Source organism: Symphalangus syndactylus, chromosome 5 (assembly GCF_028878055.3).
Source record: "Symphalangus syndactylus isolate Jambi chromosome 5, NHGRI_mSymSyn1-v2.1_pri, whole genome shotgun sequence".
Lineage (NCBI taxonomy): Eukaryota > Metazoa > Chordata > Mammalia > Primates > Hylobatidae > Symphalangus > Symphalangus syndactylus.
In genome coordinates, this window is record NC_072427.2 from 140,074,248 (window position 1) to 140,092,885 (window position 18,638).

General features: G+C 37.1%; 1 protein-coding gene across 2 annotated transcripts in view; it reads right to left on the reverse strand.

The window, feature by feature from the left end:
• Window positions 1–244: 244 nt before the first annotated feature.
• DERA (deoxyribose-phosphate aldolase) overlaps window positions 245–18,638 on the reverse strand; it is a 123,699-nt gene continuing 105,305 nt past the window's right edge. For both annotated transcript variants that reach the window (XM_055280511.2, XM_055280512.2), the window contains 3 exons: window positions 4,844–4,956; window positions 1,138–1,287; window positions 245–838 (listed from right to left, as the gene is read on the reverse strand). In XM_055280511.2, the coding sequence (XP_055136486.1) occupies window positions 782–838; window positions 1,138–1,287; window positions 4,844–4,956 (320 nt within the window). In that variant the 3' untranslated portion in view covers window positions 245–781. The remainder of the gene's footprint in view (window positions 839–1,137; window positions 1,288–4,843; window positions 4,957–18,638) is intronic.

The window sequence follows — 18,638 nt, forward strand, 5'->3', positions numbered from 1 at the left end:
AAGTGCTGTTAATATCTACTGTTTTCCTCCATTCACTATACCAGAAAATTTGAAGAATTTCAGAACACATACATAAGTTGCATTCATTAATAACGTATTGGGGTGTTTTACAGATACATACCCAAGGAATCAACTAGAGAGATTCAGAGACTCACTGATTAAACCTTTTTATGTTTAATGGATTATTTTTTCATTATGTATTGTAACAATTTTTAAGTTTTTTAAAAAAATAAACTATAGGAACTTTATTATTTTAAAAATTTTAATGATATTCATAGTTGTATATCACAATGCCAGAAATTTCATTAGCACAACAATTAATAAAAGCACATATCCACGGCAAAAATGAAAGATGAGTTTTCACGGCAGGAAATTAGTGCTGAATCAGTGACTCCTGAAGTCGTTACAGCAGCACTTGCGAGATGTTGCATTTTCCTCTGCTAGGGCACACTGCTTGGGCAGTTTAATATTGTTTTTTTCTCCCTTAGAATTTGATGTTATCAAAGCTACCATTAATATTTTACTTAAAGTTTTTAGGAGAAACTCTTCACAAAGTTAATAGTGCAGATCTTCTAGTAATTATTTCAGATGTGCCTGAAATGAGTACCACATGTGGATGAGTTTGCTTTTTCCATTCCATTCTTTAAGTTCGGTAGAAATTTTAAAGAGAGGAATGCCAGGTACCTATTGTCCAATTTTTAATTAAATAATTTTAGCAATTATGTGGAAAAATAATTTTTAAACGTTGTCATAAAGAACTTTTCTGGAACTGGTGACTAATTTAAGACATTGGAAGATCATGATAAGCTGCATATCTTCCAGTCACATGATGGTAAATCTGTGAGGAAAAGCAGAGTTTAATTAACAATCATTCTATAATTATACACATCAGTTAATAATTATACTATCAAATAATAATGAATAGTTTTAACGAACATTTCATTAGAAAGCCTCACTAGTATGTGCTTCAGCAGAATCTCCACCCTACTCACTTCTGATGGTGGTTTGCTTGGAAGAGGATTGGGTAGGATGAGGTCAGTCAGATGAGTTTTTATCTCCAGTTCTCAATTTGACTTTTCAATTCCTTTCTCAAAAAACACTTGTTAATTTATTCCAAAGACAGAGATGATTACTCACCTGCCTCTCAATGTCCGAAAGCAGAGTACTGGCACCTATTCGAAAGAGTTCTGGCTTCAGCCACTCATCTCCAAGCTCTTCCTTTACAAGAGAGAGCCAAGCAAGGGAATCCTTTGCACTGCGGATGCCTCCTGCTGGTTTAAACCCTATCTAAATGGGAAGGCACAGAATAGTACAATCTTTATTGTTATTGGATTTCTTTTAAAAATAGTACTATGTTTATCAGAGTCTTGATTCTCTCTCTCCCTCTTTTGTTGAAAAAAAATCTTTTCACTTCATCCAGTGAAAGGGCTTAGATCAGTGACTCATGCTCATTCACACTACAAAACAACTTTTCCAAGATTTTTGGAAGAATGTCACTACTTCCAAACAGACACTAGTGAGGGTTAATAACTCTCATTAACATTCCACTTATTGGAAAGTCATAAACCTCAACCATCTAGACTATAGCTGTGAACCTGGAATAAACAAGGAAGGTGTCAATAAATAGGAAAACAGATCACAAAAGCCCACTCATTCTACATTTCCACAAGTAAGCCTGTAGAGTCACTTCTCAGCCTTCATCTTGAGGTTCAGAAGACACGTGCATTTAAAATCAAAGGACAGAATCAGCAAGGCTACAAGGTTACCCTAACCAAACGGGCAGCAAAAAAGCAAGGAAAGTTGACAGTTTTAATCAATTTAACTGTGGGATTTTTTTTCTAAGTTGCAGGCACACACGGTTCTAAAAAGCTGGCATACCAGTTACATAAGGGCAGTAGAAAAACATCGTGAGGGGCTCCTCATAGTCCAGTAGTCTTTAAGGTTGACCACAACACAGCCGAATTCAGCCAATATCTGATATTCGTAAATGATGTCCCTGGATCCATTAGGAAATGAAAGATATGTTCCATATACAATAAAACTCTGATTATCTGGATTTACACGTTTCAGGAGCCTAACTATCCCGTAGAGTCGGGAATCTGTAGATGGTAGTGGTCAAAACAACACCTCAGAGCCTGAGTACTAAATCGCTCACATTTTATCACTCAGGGCTGTGACTGGTTGCACCAGCAGATGACTGCTAACAGAATGCTAGAGAAGGGAGACATTAAATGAATATAGTCTATTATCAACTCAAGCAGGAAACCTTATAGTTTACTCCAAACTCCACCATTCCCTGGCCACACCACACCCAATCAATATTTAAGTCCTGCCAAATCTACCTCCTTACCTTCCTTACCCCCCAATATGCACACTTTCCACTGCATTCTCACTTATTTCAGTTTAGACCCTTATCAATTATCATAGGAAATATCAGTAAAAGTCTTTGAACTGGTTTCCCTGCCTCAATTACACAACGTCACACAACTAAGCAGTAGCAGTGCACGGATTCCAACCATATCTGCTATTACTCTGGAGCCCAAGCTATGACTCTGTAAGGTAGCAGGGGGGTTAAGTAGGATGAGGTTATTTGTTGAGAAGAAGCCAAAAAAATCAATTAGTTGATACTAGCATACATGTTAACCACAGGAGCATTTTTGTCAATTAGGCAGTGCTTCTTACAGATTTTCTATACAGTTCAGTTTGTGTCAGCAAGTCTGTTTCCAGAGAGGTTCTAACATAAGTTTATCCTTTTTTTTTTAAAGAGAGAGAATATGGAAAACATAAATCTGCAATGAAATCAGTTATGAAATATTAAATCTCTGCTTCTCAGGAGTGACACTAATCATGGTCTGGAAGGTAGCCTATCACATTTTAAAATACCTTTAAATCAATGACGTAGAAACTTTATAGTCTAAGGGCTGCCCAAGCAACTTGTCAACAACCCGAAAGGCTGCATCTGATTTGCAAACACATACACAGAACCTCGTTTTTTGAAATCAAATATGATTAAATGAATACAATTTGGCTTGTACCTGTCTTTTTCTTAATAAAACTAGGATGGACTTATTTATTACCAAGGAAAAGAATCAATACAATCAAAAAGAAAGGACTGAAAGACAGCAAAGTGTCCCTCCCTTTGTACTCTGGCTTGGAACACTGAGCACTTAAAAATTTCATTGACATTCTTTGCTTGTTGTCTAAGAGCTCTCCTGAGAAGGGACATACTCATTTTTCCATTCCTAGCATTTAACACAGGTTAACATGGCACATGGTTAACTACCCAATAAATGTTTGTTGAGAACAAAACAGAATTAGGTCCCCAGTGGCAGGTCTGAACCCTGGCAACGGAACTTAATGCAAACAGATGCCTGAAGACTACGCCAGACCCAAAACCACCAGGGATGCAGGCCCAGGCATCTATAAGTATGAAAAGCTTCACATTTGGTTTTGATGTTCTTTGGCTCAGAATGAGAATCACAATCAAATGAGTGGTGGTAGTTTCAACTGAGGACCAAAGATAGATTTATCATTTTTACAGCATATTTAAACAAAAAATCTTTTAACTTATTTGGATCGTTGCAGAAAGGATACCAGGTAGAGGTTATTCGAGTTGGGTCAGCTTTCTCATGTAGGTCACAATACGTATTTATCCTATTCGTAATTAAGATGTGAAGTTATTCTAAGTGAGAAAATTCTGGAAGGAGTTTATTCCCTCTAATAAAACAGTATATTAAAAAAAAAAGTCACCTATTCCAAAATAAACTGAAGCTACACTTACATATAAAGTCATCACATCCAATGGACAAAGGATTAAAGGTCTTTTTTGGGTTTCTATTCGGCAGAAATCAAGAGACTGGATTTAAAAGAAATCAAGAGACTGGACACTCTCAGGAAGGGAAAGTGTCATTAAACACACACACACACCTTTCTCTCCAGTCATGTAAAAAAAAATCCTTTGAGATAATTTGCAGCTAAACAAATAACTTGAGATGAAAAGGAAAATCCAAACTCATTTTTAAAAAAGCACCTCATACGCATTTTTCAACTTCATGTTTCAAAAAATATGTATTATTTTTTGAAAAGCTGACAAAAGCTAGTATACACCCTCCTCAGCTTAACAGTCTTCCGAAGAGCACATCCAACTGCTATAAAACGCAAAAATTGATATTTAATTCAAGAGCTATATAACGTCTAGCTACCTTTTCCCTGCTGTTTCACAGCATTTCATTATTTTGTTTAATAAGTTCATCTCCTCGAGAATTTTCTCTTCACCTCATATTATTAAAAGTAATAAGTTTTTCTGGACCGGGGGTTTCCCAACAGAAAAACCAATTTATGTGTGTCCTTCAATAATGACAGGAAAAGATTATTTCCCATTATATTGCATACTTTTCATATCACCACCACAGCTTATCATTCAATAAATGTTACTCTGCAATTCTTTCCGTTCCTCAAGGAAGTTTAATTTCTGCATTAACCTGTTTTCACTGGCCAATGCCATGTGAGAAAGCCTCTGTGTTGCAGCAGAATTAGTTCATTAAAGAACCCATTTAGGAATCTCTTGTCAGTGACAAAACTGTCTTCGGTTAACAAAAGGACATAAAGTGAGTTTACATCTTGATCACACATACTCACTCCCACAGTCACAACTCACTTTCTGTTAATCACAATTTTTCTCCATCAATGTGTTCTTTTATAATGAAAGGTAAATTAAACATTTATCTTAATAAAGGTAATTCATTCACAACTTCTCCATATAAAGACAGTTATTGTGGCTGTAACTAGTATTATAAATAACATTATCTTTACTCTAAAGAAAGATTTGCTAGCAATAATATACCTTGTTTCCAGTTTTCCAGAAAAAATCTCTAATGGCCCGTAGCATTACTATCGCTACTGGGAAGGTGGCATTTACTGTTTCTTTTCCAGTAGAGGTCTTAATAAAATCGGATCCTAAAACAAAAAGAAGAAAAACTCCATGTTAATTAAAGATTTTTTTTTTTACACTTTTGAGTCAGTGGGAGAAATGAGTTGTGTAAATTTTTTCCCGAAGAAACCCAATGTTATTTTTCATTAATTATTGGAAAAACTAGAACCAAAATCTCCCTTTAAAATAATTATGTGCATACTTTTTCCCCCTTACCATCACTATATTAGGCACCAAATATATTCTCACTGACCTCTGATACGCTTGCCTCCATATTTCCACAATGCCAATTACAATCAAGTTGGTTCATTTAATACATAACTGAGATGAATAAAAACAATTTTATGCCCTATGCTTAATATTATACATCATAACATTTTACTACAAAACTGGAGTGCCTACTCATTTTCTCCTAATTTGCTCATGCTTAATGAAAAGTACACAATATACAGTTGTGACAGCTCAAGAAGAATCACCATTAGCTGATTTCTATTGCATTGTTCATTAATGAAAGAACTGTCTTCCAACCAGATTAACATTTCCATGAAAGACACCATGCTATTTCACACCTTGCAAATATCTTAAACAACTTCCTTCCTTCAAATGTATCTTAAACCTATTAATGTAGTTTCACAGAATAACACAAGGAGACAAAGAAATGATCACAGTAGTTAATATTCATTGAGTGCCATGCGTTATGAATCTAGGTGCTTTACAAGTATTAATTCAGTCAATACCTGTATGAGCTAAAAATAGAGATCATAGTAATATGATCTCTACTTTTAAAGAGGAAATTGAGGCACAGAAAAGTTAAGTAAGTTAGCTGAGATCACACAGTAAATGGAACGGTAGGATTTTAACCAACGTAATCTAGCCTAAACAATACATCACAGTGTCTCCAATAAATTTATCTAGGTTCACACAGTCAGATAGCCAAACAAAGAATACATCTTTCATGTGTTACAAGGCCCTGAAATTTAGTCAATGTGGAAGATGTACCAGCAGTATGGGCACTACCACAGGTTGTTAAAAATGCATACTCTCAGGCACTACACCAGACCAACTAAATCAGAATATAACATAACTGAAGTTCCTAGGTGATTTGTGTGCAAATTCATGGCCCTAACCTATGGAATCTATGGCACCATACCTAAAACAAGTCTCTGAGATCTTCCCAAAGTCCATTAATGAAGACAAAGATACAAGTTGAAGTGGCCAATAGACCCAAAGAAACACACCTTTTTTAAGCACACTGTGTATAAGGCATATGGAAAAATATAAAAACAAAAAATTCAAGACCTTGCCCTCAAAACCATACAATGTAGACACAGGTGGAGATGAAACATGAACCCGCATAATCACCAGATGAGCTAGAAGTCAAGAGATCTGGTTTCTAGCTCTGGCTCTGATAGTCACCTTTGAAATTCCATCCCCTTACATTCCTCATTTGTATGATAGGTCTAAGAAATTCCTACTTGCTTCATAGTATTACACAAAGCATCAAAAGGGACAATCGCATAGCAAGCACTTTGAAAACTGTCAATTATTATACAAATAGAAATGAAGCAAGGACTTAGGTAGGACTGCAATCTGCACAAATTCCCTGGACACTGATGCATCAGAGCAGGTCATTGGAAGCCTTCATTTCTTTGGGTCTGTAGGCTGCCTGGGAGAAAGTGGAGACATGACTACCATGCATGCATTTGTTCAACAAGTATTTACTGAGTACTACCATGTGCCAGACTCTGCTCTAAAGATGCTGGGAATAGAGCAACCAATGAACAAAAAAGTTCCTGCCTTTGTGAGCAGGTGTTCTAGAAGAGAAAGACAATAAAGAAACAAATGTCAAGTGGAGATAAGTTCTATGGAGAAATATAACAGAATGTCATGAGATAGAGAGTGATGGAGTTGGTGAGGGGCAGCTATATTTAAAGAGTTATCATAACAGCATCTCTAATTAATGAAATACAAATAGAGACTGAATGAAGGAAATGTGGGGATACAGAATTACAGGCAGGAAAACAAAGTGTAAAGGCCTTGAGCTAGGCATATACTAAGTTCATTAATATATGCATGGATGAACAGACTATAGAACTGATGGATGCCTGATGCCTACAACATCAGAAATGAGATAATCAAAAAGAAGAGATTAAAGCCTCCACATAGATGTAAGAAGGTGAGGGAAACATCCCCAAAGAATCCATAATGATATCAAGATGTGTTTTTCTAATATGTGGCATCTTTTGATTCACTAGAAGGCTTTTGGGCATAATAATGGGTATCACCTAAATTATGTTAAGCATCTTGGAAGAGAAGATTAAGACAGAAGACCAAGGCTACTGGCTGGACGTGGTGGCTCACAACTGTAATCTCAGTACTTTGGGAGGCCAAGGCTGGCGGATCACAAGGTTGGAAGTTCAAGACCAGCCTGGCCAACATAGTGAAACCCCATCCCTATTAAAAATACAAAAAAAATTAGCCGGGCATGGTGGTGGATGCCTATAGTCTCAGCTACTTGGGAGGCTGAGGCAAGAGAACTGCTTGAACCCGGGAGGTGGAGGTTGCAGTGAGCCAAGATTGTGCCACTGCACTCCAGCCTGGGCAACAGAGTGAGACTCCATCTCAAAAAAACAAAACAAAACAAAAAAGACCAAGGCTACCTTTGGAGGTCTAAAAACAAGGCATGATCTCTTAAAAACCACACCATCTAAAGTTAATCAAAAGAGCCAAACTCCTTCAGAAGGGCGGGGTGGAGACTCTCTTTCTAATATATTTGGGAGAGCAAAGCAGAAGATCTACTATGGCAGCAACAGTAGCCCAGCAGTAGCTACAGTGGCCCACACATTATCTGCATGTCTATGCCCCTTTCTGGACATTTAGGGGCAGGTGCTGCATCTTTCTTATACTCTTCTGTATCCTCAGAGCACGACACACAGGAGGAGCTCAATAAATAATTTCTAGATGGATAGACACAGCTACCCAGAAAAAGAAAACTACAGTATTTTCCACCTTTAACTGACTAATGAAGAAGGGAAAATAATCTTGTGTTTCAATCCAGTCCCAGTAACAAAACTGGGCTGGTGGCTCAGAACAAAATAGTTTATTTTTAAATAATCTTTTAGTTTTAGAACAAATTTCAATATACAGAAAAATTACAGCGATAATACAGAGTTTCCATATACCCCACACCCAGTTTTCTCTATTATTACTATCTTATATAATGATGGTACATTTGTAACAATTAAGGATTGTTGTTGATATACTATTAACCAAAGTCTACACTTTAAATTTTTTTAGTATGACTCAATAACCAATCCCATCTAGCATACTACATTTGTCAGGTCTCCATAGATTCCTCTTGGCTGTGATAGTTTCTTAGATTCTTCTTATTTTATTTTGATGATCTTGACAGTTTTGAAAGTACTGGTCAGTATTTTGCAGAATGTCCTTCCCTCAACTGGGATTTGTTAAATGTTTTTCTCATCACTGGACTGAGGTTATAGGTTTGGGAAGACCATAGAGGGAAACTGCTATGTTAATCACATTATGTCAAGGGCACATACTAGCACCATGATTTACCACTGTTGATGTTGACCATGAGCACCTGGCTGAGGCAGTTAGTGTTGGCTCGGTTTCTCCACTGTAAAGCTAATCTTTTCCCCCCATTTTTCATACTGTACTCTTTGAAAAGAAGTCATTATTGGTATCCCACACTTAAGGAGTGGGAAGTTATAAGTCACCACCTCGAGGCAGGGCTTGGCTACATAATTACTTGGAATTTTTTATATGGGAAGGTTTGTGTCCTGTCCATTTTAAAATTTACAATAATTTACTTAATATCAGTATTCACTTGAAGATATTTATTTTACACTTGGGTTTATAATCCCACACTACCTTATTTATTTTATTGTTCACACAGTTCCCGCTTTGGCCACTGGGAGCTCTTTCAGTTGCTTCCTATATCCCTTTGCATCATGTGGATTTTTCTGTTTTTTAAGCACTTACTTTCTGAGACTACAAGATGCTCAGGGCTTATCTTGTCTGTTTTCTGCACCAGTCCTGGTATAAGCCATTTCTCCAGTGAGCCCTGGCTCCTTTTACTGAGAATGGTATTGGAAACCACTATATGGGTGCTAGGTATGCTCACTGCTGCTCTAGTGTTCTTGCTTTTAGCTCTCTCAGCTGACTGAGCAGGGAAATATATCTGTGTATATTAACCCATTTATATACACATATCTGTAAATATGTGGAATCCATGGATATTGGGTGCTTCTGCAAATAGTTTTCTAAATTTCAAATTCCAATTTTACACTGCTGCTAGACAGGAAAGCAACTGAATTTTGTATATTAACTTTGCATCGTGCAACCTTGGTAAACTCATTTAGCAATTTCAGGAGTTTGTTGATTTGGGGGGATTTTCTACAATCATGTTGTTTGTAAACAAAGACAGTTTTATATCTTTCTTCTCATACCTGTTTCTTATGGTTGTTGTAACAAGGGATCACAAACTTCGTGGCTCAAAACAACAGAAATGTATTCTCTCACCATTATGGAGGCCAGAAGTCCAAAATAAAAGTGTCAGCAGAGCCATACTCTCTGTGGAGACTCTAGGGATAATCTGTCCCTTGCCTCTTCTAATGGCTTTCAGCATTTCTCAGCTGCATCACTCCAATTTCTGCTTTTGTCTTCATATAGCCTTTTGTTTATAAGTCTAATCTCCCTCTGTGTCCTTCTTACACACTTGTCATGATGCCATCTAGGGCCCATCTGGATAATCCAGAATGATCACCTCACCACAAGACCTTTAAATCAATCACATCTGCAATAGCTCTTTTTCCAAAGAGGGTAACATTCACAGGTTCCAGGGATTAGGTTGTGAACCTATCTTCAGGAGTCATCATTAGCCTACCAAACTTCCTGACCTGTACACATTTTATTTCCTTTTCTTGTCTAGCTAGGACTACCAGTACAATGTTGAATAGCAGTGGTAAGAGAGAATATCCTTGCCGTATCTTTAAGAGGATCTTAGGAGGAAAGCACACAATTTCTCAATATTAAGTATGTTGGCTGAGGTTTGTTTGCAGATGTTCTTTATTAAGTTGAAGGTATTTCCCTCTATTTCTAGTTTGCTGAGTCTTTCTTATAAATGGGTGTTGGAATTTGTCAGATGCCTTGTCAGTATCAATTGATATAATCATATGATTTTTCTTCTTTGGCTTACTGATATGGATTACATTATGTTGAACCAGACTTGCATACTTGGAATAAATCCCACTTGGTTGTGGCATATAATTATTTTTATACATTGTTGGACTCATTTTGCTAATATTTTGTTAAGGATTTTTGAATCTGTTCATTAAAGATGTTCATCTGTAGGTTTTCTTTCTAGCAGTGTCTTTATCTGGTTTTGGAGTAATGGTTTTGGACTAATTGTCTCACAGAATGAGTGTTCTCTCTTCTATTTTCTGGAAGAGATTGTGGAAGACTGGTATTATATCTTCCTTAAATGTTTGGCAGAATTCACCAATGAAGCCATCTAGAGCTGGTGCTTTCTTTTGGAAGGTTATAAATAGTTTTTAGTAATTTGTTAAATTTTTAAATAAATAATTTTATATTATATAATTAAAATATGTTATATATTTACATAAATGTGTAAATATATTTATAATTTATGTAAAAGTCACATTAAATATTTTATAAAAGAAGTTAAATTTAATTTAAATAATTTCTTTAATAGATATAGACCTATTCAGACTATTTCTCCTTGTGAGTTTTGGTTGTTTGTGTCTTTTGTGGATTGACCCATTTCACCCAAGTTATCAAATTTGTGAAAATAGAGCTGTTCATACATTCCTTTATTATCCTTTCAATATCCATGGGAAGAGGAGATGACCCTTCTTTCATTTCCGATATGGGTAATTTATGTCTTTTCTCTTTTATTCTTGATTAGCCTAGCTAGCTGTTTACCAATTTTCTGGGGGTGGGGGGGAAGTAGCTTTTATTAAAAAAAAAATTTCTCCGTTGTTTTTGTTTTCAATTTCATCATTTCTGCTCTCATTTCTATTTCTCCTGTTTGCTTTAGGCTTAAATTGATCTTCTTTTTCCACTTTCCTAAGATGAAAGCTTCCATATTGACTTTAGATTATTCTTTTCTAATATATGCATCTAATGCCATACATCTCTTTCTAAGCACTGCTTTTGGAACATCCTACAAATTTTGGTGGTGTATTTTTATTTTCATTTAGTTCAAAGTATTTTAAAATTTTTCTTGAGAACTTATTTGACCCATATGTTATTTAGGAGTGTGTTGTTTAATTTCCAAACATTTGGGGATCTTTCAGCTAACTTTCTGCTATTGATTTCTAGTTTAGTTCCATTGTGGTCTGAGAACACACTTTGTGTGATTTTCAGTCTTTTAAATCTGTTAAGGTGTGTTTTATGGACCAGAATGTGGTCTATCTTGGTTAATGTTCCATGTGAACTTGAATATGTATTCTGCTGTTGTTGGATAAAGTTTTCTATAAATGTTAATTTGATCATACTGAATGACAGTGCTGTTCAGTACAACTATATCCTTGCTGTTATTCTGCCTGCTTCAGCCATCAGTGACTAAAAGAGGAGTTTTGAAGTTTCCAGCTACAATGGTAGATTTGTTTATTTCTTTTTTTCAGTTCTATCAAATTTTTGCCTCATATTTTGACGCTCTGTTGCCAGGTGCATACATATATAGGATTGTTATGTCTTCCTTGAGAAATGACCCCCACATTATAAAATATCCTTTTTTATCACTGATAGTGTTCCTTTTTCTGAAGTCTGCTTTGTGTGAAATTCATATAGCTACTCCCACTTTACTTTGATGAGTGTTAGCATGGTACATCTTTCCTATTTGTTTATTTTTAATCTTCTGAGTCTTCACATTTAAAGTGGCTTTCTTATAGACAACATATAGTAGGATCTTGATTTTTTATAATCTCTATCTTCTAATTGGCATATTTAGACTACTAACATTTAAAGTAATTACTGATGTAGTCAAATTAATATCTACCATGCTTATAACGTTTCCATTTGTTGCACTTTTTTTGGTTAATTTTGATACCTATTTTTCTGCCTTTCCTGGCTTAATTGAGCATTTTATATTATTCCATTTTATCTCTTCTCATATCAATCATACTTTTGTACATATTTTAGTGACTGCGCTAGAGTTTTCAATATACATTTTTAACTAATCTAAGTCCACCTTCAAATAACACTATACCACTACATAGGTACTACAGGTACCTTTTAACAAAGTATTCCCAATTCTTTTCTCTTGTTTCTTACAACACTGCTATCATTCATTTCAGCTTACCTATCTGGTAATATAACAACTCAATAAATTTTTATATTATTACTTTAAACTGTTATCTTCTAAATCAGTTAAAAATTTATTTTTATTTTTCATTTACTCCTTCTCTAATGTGCTTCCTTTTTAAATGCAGATCAAAGCTTCTGATCTATATAAGTTTTCTTCTCCCTGAGAAACTTGTTTTAACATTTCAGTGTAATAAGAGTGGATTACAGCTGACAGAGCTAAAATACACAGGCTCTCTGAAGCCTTGGGAAGCTTTGCTGGCAATGAATTACTTCAGTTTTTGTTTGTCTGAGCTCCTTCAATTTAGAAAAACAGCTTCATTGAACACAGAATTCCATATTGTTGGGTTTTTGTTTTTGCTTTTTTATTTAAACCCTTCTAAGTATTTCACTCCACTCACTTCTTGCTGACATGTTTTCCAATGAGAAGTCCATTGTAGTAATTTTTTTCTTCTAAACGAAAAGTGTTTTCTTTCTCTGGCTTTTTGCAAGATTTTCTACTTGTCTTTGGTTTTCTTCAATTTGACTATAATATGTCTAGGTGCACTGTTTTTAAATACTTGTCATACTTGGTGTTCTGTGAGCTTCCTGGATCTGTGGTTTGGTGTCTCACGTCAGTTTTGGAAAGTTCCTGGCCATTACTTCAAATATGTTGTCTGCTCTATTTTCTTTCTTCTTCTAGTATTCCAATTATACATCATATGTTATGCCTTTTGAAACTGTCCTAAAGTTTTTGGATGTTCTGTTCTGTGGGGGTATTTCTTCCCAGTTTTTTCTCTTTACATTTCAGTTTAAGAAGTTTCTATTGACCTATCTTTAAGGTCACTGATGTTTTTCCTCAGCAGTTTCCAGCTTACTGATGTGCCCATCAAAAGCATTCTTCATTTTGTCCCAGTGTTTCTGATTTCTAGCATTTCCTTTCAATTCTTTCTTAGTTTCCATCTCTCTGATTCTATTATGCATCTTTCTTCATGTTGTCTGTTTTTTCATTAAAGCTATTAACATATTAGTCATAGTTATTTTAAATTCTCTGTCAGATAATTCCCAAATCTATGCCATATCTGAATCTGATTCTGATACTTGTTTTCTCTATAAAGACTGAGTTTTTTTCTTGCCTCTAGCATCCAATGTATTTTTTGTTGAAAGCTATGCATGATATATTGGGTGACATGAACAGAAATAAATGGGCCTTTGGTGTAAGGTTTTATGTTAATCTGGCAAGGAGTTGGGCTGTGTTTAAGGTTTGCTGTAGCTGCCACGGTCTTCAAATTTCTATAGTAGTCTTGTTTTTATCTCCCCTCTTCATTCTGGGCTTCCCTAAAATTCCTCTTCAGAGAGCCTATGTATTTTAGCTCTGTCAGCTGTAATCTTATACTGAAACCATGTTGCTGTGATGGTAACAGATGAGGGAGGAGTATTCTATAACCTTATTATTAAATCTCAGTCCTTCAGTGGTCCTGCGTCCCTGGGCTGTAACTGTCATAAATGTTTCTTAGCTTTTCTCTCCACATTTTGATGAGACAGACTAGAGAGGAAACGCCCTTCTCTCAAGTGAGAAAAGACTCTTAGTATTTTGTCCTAGAGAGTAGGCTTCACTATGGGGAATATGCTGGGCATATTTCACAATGATTATCTTCTCCTTCTCCTGCCAGAGCCAAGAAGGGACCTTCTTTGGCTCTTCACTGTGAGAACCTGGTGGGGTTCTTGGAGGTAAAACCCAAAAAAGTGTGGGAGTCACACTCAGCCTCCAGTAATTTGTCAAAATTACCATTTAAGTGTTCCTACTAGGTTCTGGTTCTAGTAGCTTCTGCTCCAGGTAAGCAAATTTCAGCTGAGACGCTCAGGATTTATCTGTCTCTCTGGATTTCAAGCTGACAGTTTACCTTGTGACCTCAGGTCTTTGACGGGTCTGAGAAAAGTCACTCATTTTCAGTTAATTCTGCTTTTTCTTGCTCTAAGGACAGGAGTGACAACTTCTAAGCTCTTTATATGTTAAAGCTGAAACTGGAAGTCCTTAAATATCAAGTCAAGCCTTTACTGTCTAGAAATTAGGTGTGGGGGGAAATAAGAATACATCTGGTACTTAAGGTGTTCTGAACATTTGCTGTGATAGTCCATTCTTGCATTGCTATAAAGGAATACTTGAGGCTGGGTAATTTATAAAGAAAAGAAGTTTAATTGGCTCACAGTTCTTCAGGCTGTACAAGAATTGTTGTATCAGGATTGGCTCCTGGTAAGGGCCTTGGGAAGCCTACGATCATGGCAGAAGGCAAAGAGGGAGCACACATGTCACATGGCAAGAGCAGGAGCAAGAGAGAGAGAGGGAAGGTGCCACATTCTTTTTAAGCAACCAGATCTTGTGAGAACTCATTCATCACTAAGGGGATGGTGCTAAGACATTCATGAGGGATCTACTACCATGATCCAAACACCTTCCACTAGGCCCTGCCCCCAACATTGGGGATTACATTTTAACCTGAGATTGAGAGGGCACAAACATCCAAACTATATCATTCTGCATCTGGCCTCTCAAATCTCATGTCCCTTTCACATTGCAAAACACAATAATACCCTGTCAATAGCTCTGCAAAGTCTTAACTTGTTCCAGCCTTAGCTCAAAAATGCCAAAGTCTAAAGTCCAAAGTCTTATCTGGAGATGAGTTCCTTCCACCTGTGAGCCTGTGAGATCAAAAATAAGTTATACTTTCAAGATACAATGGTGGCACAGGTGCTGGGTAAACATTACTATTCCCAAAGGGAGAAATAATCAGCCAAAAAAAGGGGGGGGGTGGGCTACAGGCCCCATGCAAACCCCAAACTCAGCAGGGCAGTCATTAAATCTTAAAGCTCCAAAATAATCTCCTTTGACTCCATGTCCTGCATCCAGGGCACACTGGTGAAAGAGGTGGGCTCCTAAGGCCTTGGAAAGCTCTGCCCTGTGGCTTTTCCATGTGGTAGTTGTAAGCTGCTGGTGGCTCTATCATTCTGGGGTCAGGAGGGTGGCAGCCCCCTTCCCACAATTCCACTAAGACAGTGCTGCAGTGGAGACTCTGTGTATGGGCTCCACCCTACATTTCCTTTCAGCACTACCTTAGTAGAGAATTCCTGCCTGAGTACCCAGTCTTTCTGACACATCCTCTGAAATCTACATGGAAGCTGCCAGACCCCCTTCACTCTTGCATTCCATGCACCTCCAGGCTTAATATCACATAGAAGCCAGCAAGGCTTACAGCTTGTACCCTCCACAGCAGCAGCCTGAGCTGTATCAGTTGTCCTTTCAGCTGAGGCTGGAGCCAGAGCTTCTAGGATTCTGGTGGCAGCATATTGAGGCTGTGCAAGGCAGTGGGGCTCTGGGCCTGTCCCCTAAAACCATTCTTTCCTCCTAGGCCTCTGGGCCTGTGATGGAAGGGGCTGCTTCAAAGACCTCTGAAATGCCTTCAAGGCTTTTCCCCACTGTCTTACATATGAGCACTTGGCTCCCTTTTAGTCAAGCTAATCTCTCTAGCAAGTGGTTGCTCCGCAGCCTGCTTGAATTCCTTCTCTACCACACGGAAAGGCTGCAAATTTTCCCAACTTTTATACTCTGCTTCCCATTTAAATATAAGTTCTCACATTAAGTCATTCCTTTGCTCCTGCATGTGACTGTAAGCTGTTAGAAGTAGCCAGGCCACATCACGAATGCTTTGCTGCTTAGAAATTTCTTCCTCCAGATACCCTAGTTCATCACCCTTAAATTCAAATTTCCACAGATCCCTAGGGTATGAACATAATGCAGCCAAGTTCTTTACTAGGACATAACAGGGGTGACCGTCACAACAGTTCTCAATAACTTCCTCATTTCCATCTGAGACCTCCTCAGCCTTGACTTAACTGTCCATATTTCTGTCAGCATTTTGTCACAACCATTTAACCAGTCTCTGATAAGTTTCAAACTTTCTCTCATCTTCATGTCTTTTTCTGAGCCCTCCAAACTCTTCCAACCTCTCCATTACCCAGTTCCAAAGCTGCTTCCACATTTTCAGCTATCTTTATAGCAACACACCACTCCTGGTATCAGTTTTCTGTGTTAGTCCATTCTTGCATTGCTACAGAGGAATATCTGAGGCTGAGTGATATGGTTTAGGTCTGTGTCCCTGCCCAAATCTCATGTCAAATTGTAACCCCCCAATGTTCAGGTGTCTCTGGTAGGAAGAGTTTGGATCATGGGGGTAGATCTCCCCTTTGGTGCTGTTCTTGCAACAGTGAGTTACTACAAGATCTGGTTTAAAAGTGTGTAGCACCTCACCTCCTCTCTCTTCTTTCTGCTCCAGTCATTTAAGACATGCCTGCTTCCCCTCCCACCATAACTAAAAGTTTCCTAAGGCCTCCCCAGCCATGCTTCCTGCACAGCCTGTGGACTAATACATTGGGTAATTTATAAAGAAAAGAGGTTTAATTGGCTCACAATTCTGCAGACTGCACAGGAAGTGTGGTGCTAGGATCTGCTCCTAGTGAGGCTCCTGGGAAGCTTACAATCACAGCAGAAAGCAAACAGAGCAGGCATGGCAGATGGCGAGAGTGGGAGTGAGATGCAGGGAGGTGTCACACTCTTTTAAAAAACCAGATATCATGTGAACTCAGAGCAAGAACTCACTCATCACCAAAAGGGATGGTGCTAAAGCTATTCATGAAGGATCCACCTCCATGATCCAATCCCCTCCCACCAGGCCCCATCTCTAACACTGGGAATCACGTTTCAACATGTGAGTTGGAGGGGACAAAAATCCAAACTATATCATATGCCCAGTAAGTATTATGATCAATAAGAATTACAAAGGATCAGAGAAATAACTTTAGCTAGAATAATATGGGAAGGCTTCATGGAACAGATGGAATGTGTTACAGACCTTGAAGGAGAGACAAAATTTAAAGATGAGAGAGCACACATGGAAGAACACCACCATAAGAAACACCAAAAGCAAAGAAAGTATAAGGCATACCAAACAATAATGAATGAATACATCTAAGAAGTCTGTGTTGGAGGTGAGGTGGGAGGAGGGGCATATACACAGATATATGAATGTATGTTTTAGAAGATATGACTGTAAATATCCCTTAGGAAAATATTATAGAGAGCTTTGAATCTACAGACATTGGGTTCTGTCCTTTAGGTAATGTGAGGTCTGATCACATGAAATCAGTGTTTTAAGATGCTAAATTTAGTGTCTGTATTGGATGTGTTGAGAAAGGACAATTGAGAGTCAGAGACCACAAGACATTAAAAATAGTTCAGGCATGCAGACACTGGCTATTTTTTAAGTGAGGAATAAGACCTAGCTTTAATTACACAAAATATTTTAGAAAGTACATCAGTACTTTACTACTGTCAAAAGAAAAATGGATTTTCCAATGGGACTAAGTAGGACACACTTTTGTTTTACTTCTCATTTTAATATTGCTTCCTTTGCCCTTCTGCTAAAACAAAATTACCTTGGAGAAATAAATGCTACATTTTGAATTACCAACACCACACAGCACTACAGACTCTCTTCAGAGCTCACGTAAATCTAACATTAGCCAAGCTTATCTCTGCTCAGCTTGGGGAAAAAAATCTTATGAGAAAATATCTCAAATAACAATAGCTATCCCTATAAATGTTCTTTCATCAGTGCCCACAATTTCAACTAAATAACTAAACTAAGAGATGAAAGGGCTGAAAAAGTCAAAAGGAACACACTAAGTAGACTAATATTCAACTGTGATTAGTTGAAATTAAAATTAATAATAAATTTATAGTATTACATTAAATCATATTTTTTACATTCCTAATTTGAAATCTTTAGCACAATACTATTTTTGTGGTCTAAGGCAACTCAACGCTTTTCTAAGGCCCATAATTACAAGTCTCCATGGTACAGTTTCATTAAAAACTTTCATTAAACAACAGCTGCCCTTGTATATGGTCTTCTAATCAATTTGGTCAAACAGAATGACTTCTAATCAGCTGTTGATAAAAATAGAAGATGAAATTTTAATTCTAATAGATTAACCACAAACTCAAGACAGTCTTCAAAATCCATCTAGCTCTATTCTCCAGTGGATTTAATGACTATTCAGCAACTCATTACTAAATAGAACAAGATGAACATTTTCCAGTTCATTAAAGAAATGTACTATGTATTTTTGCATTGTCCTCATGATTCGTTACAGGGAGTCTTAATTACAAGATAATGGATAATGGTTATTAAATGCAGACTGCAGTAATGAAGCTCTATTCATTTGCGAACCTCAGAGACTGCAAAGAGAGGAAAATAAAATTACTAGCTTCAAAAGATTAACGGATCAAATTATTATTCAATTTTCAAAATCTCATTCAGAC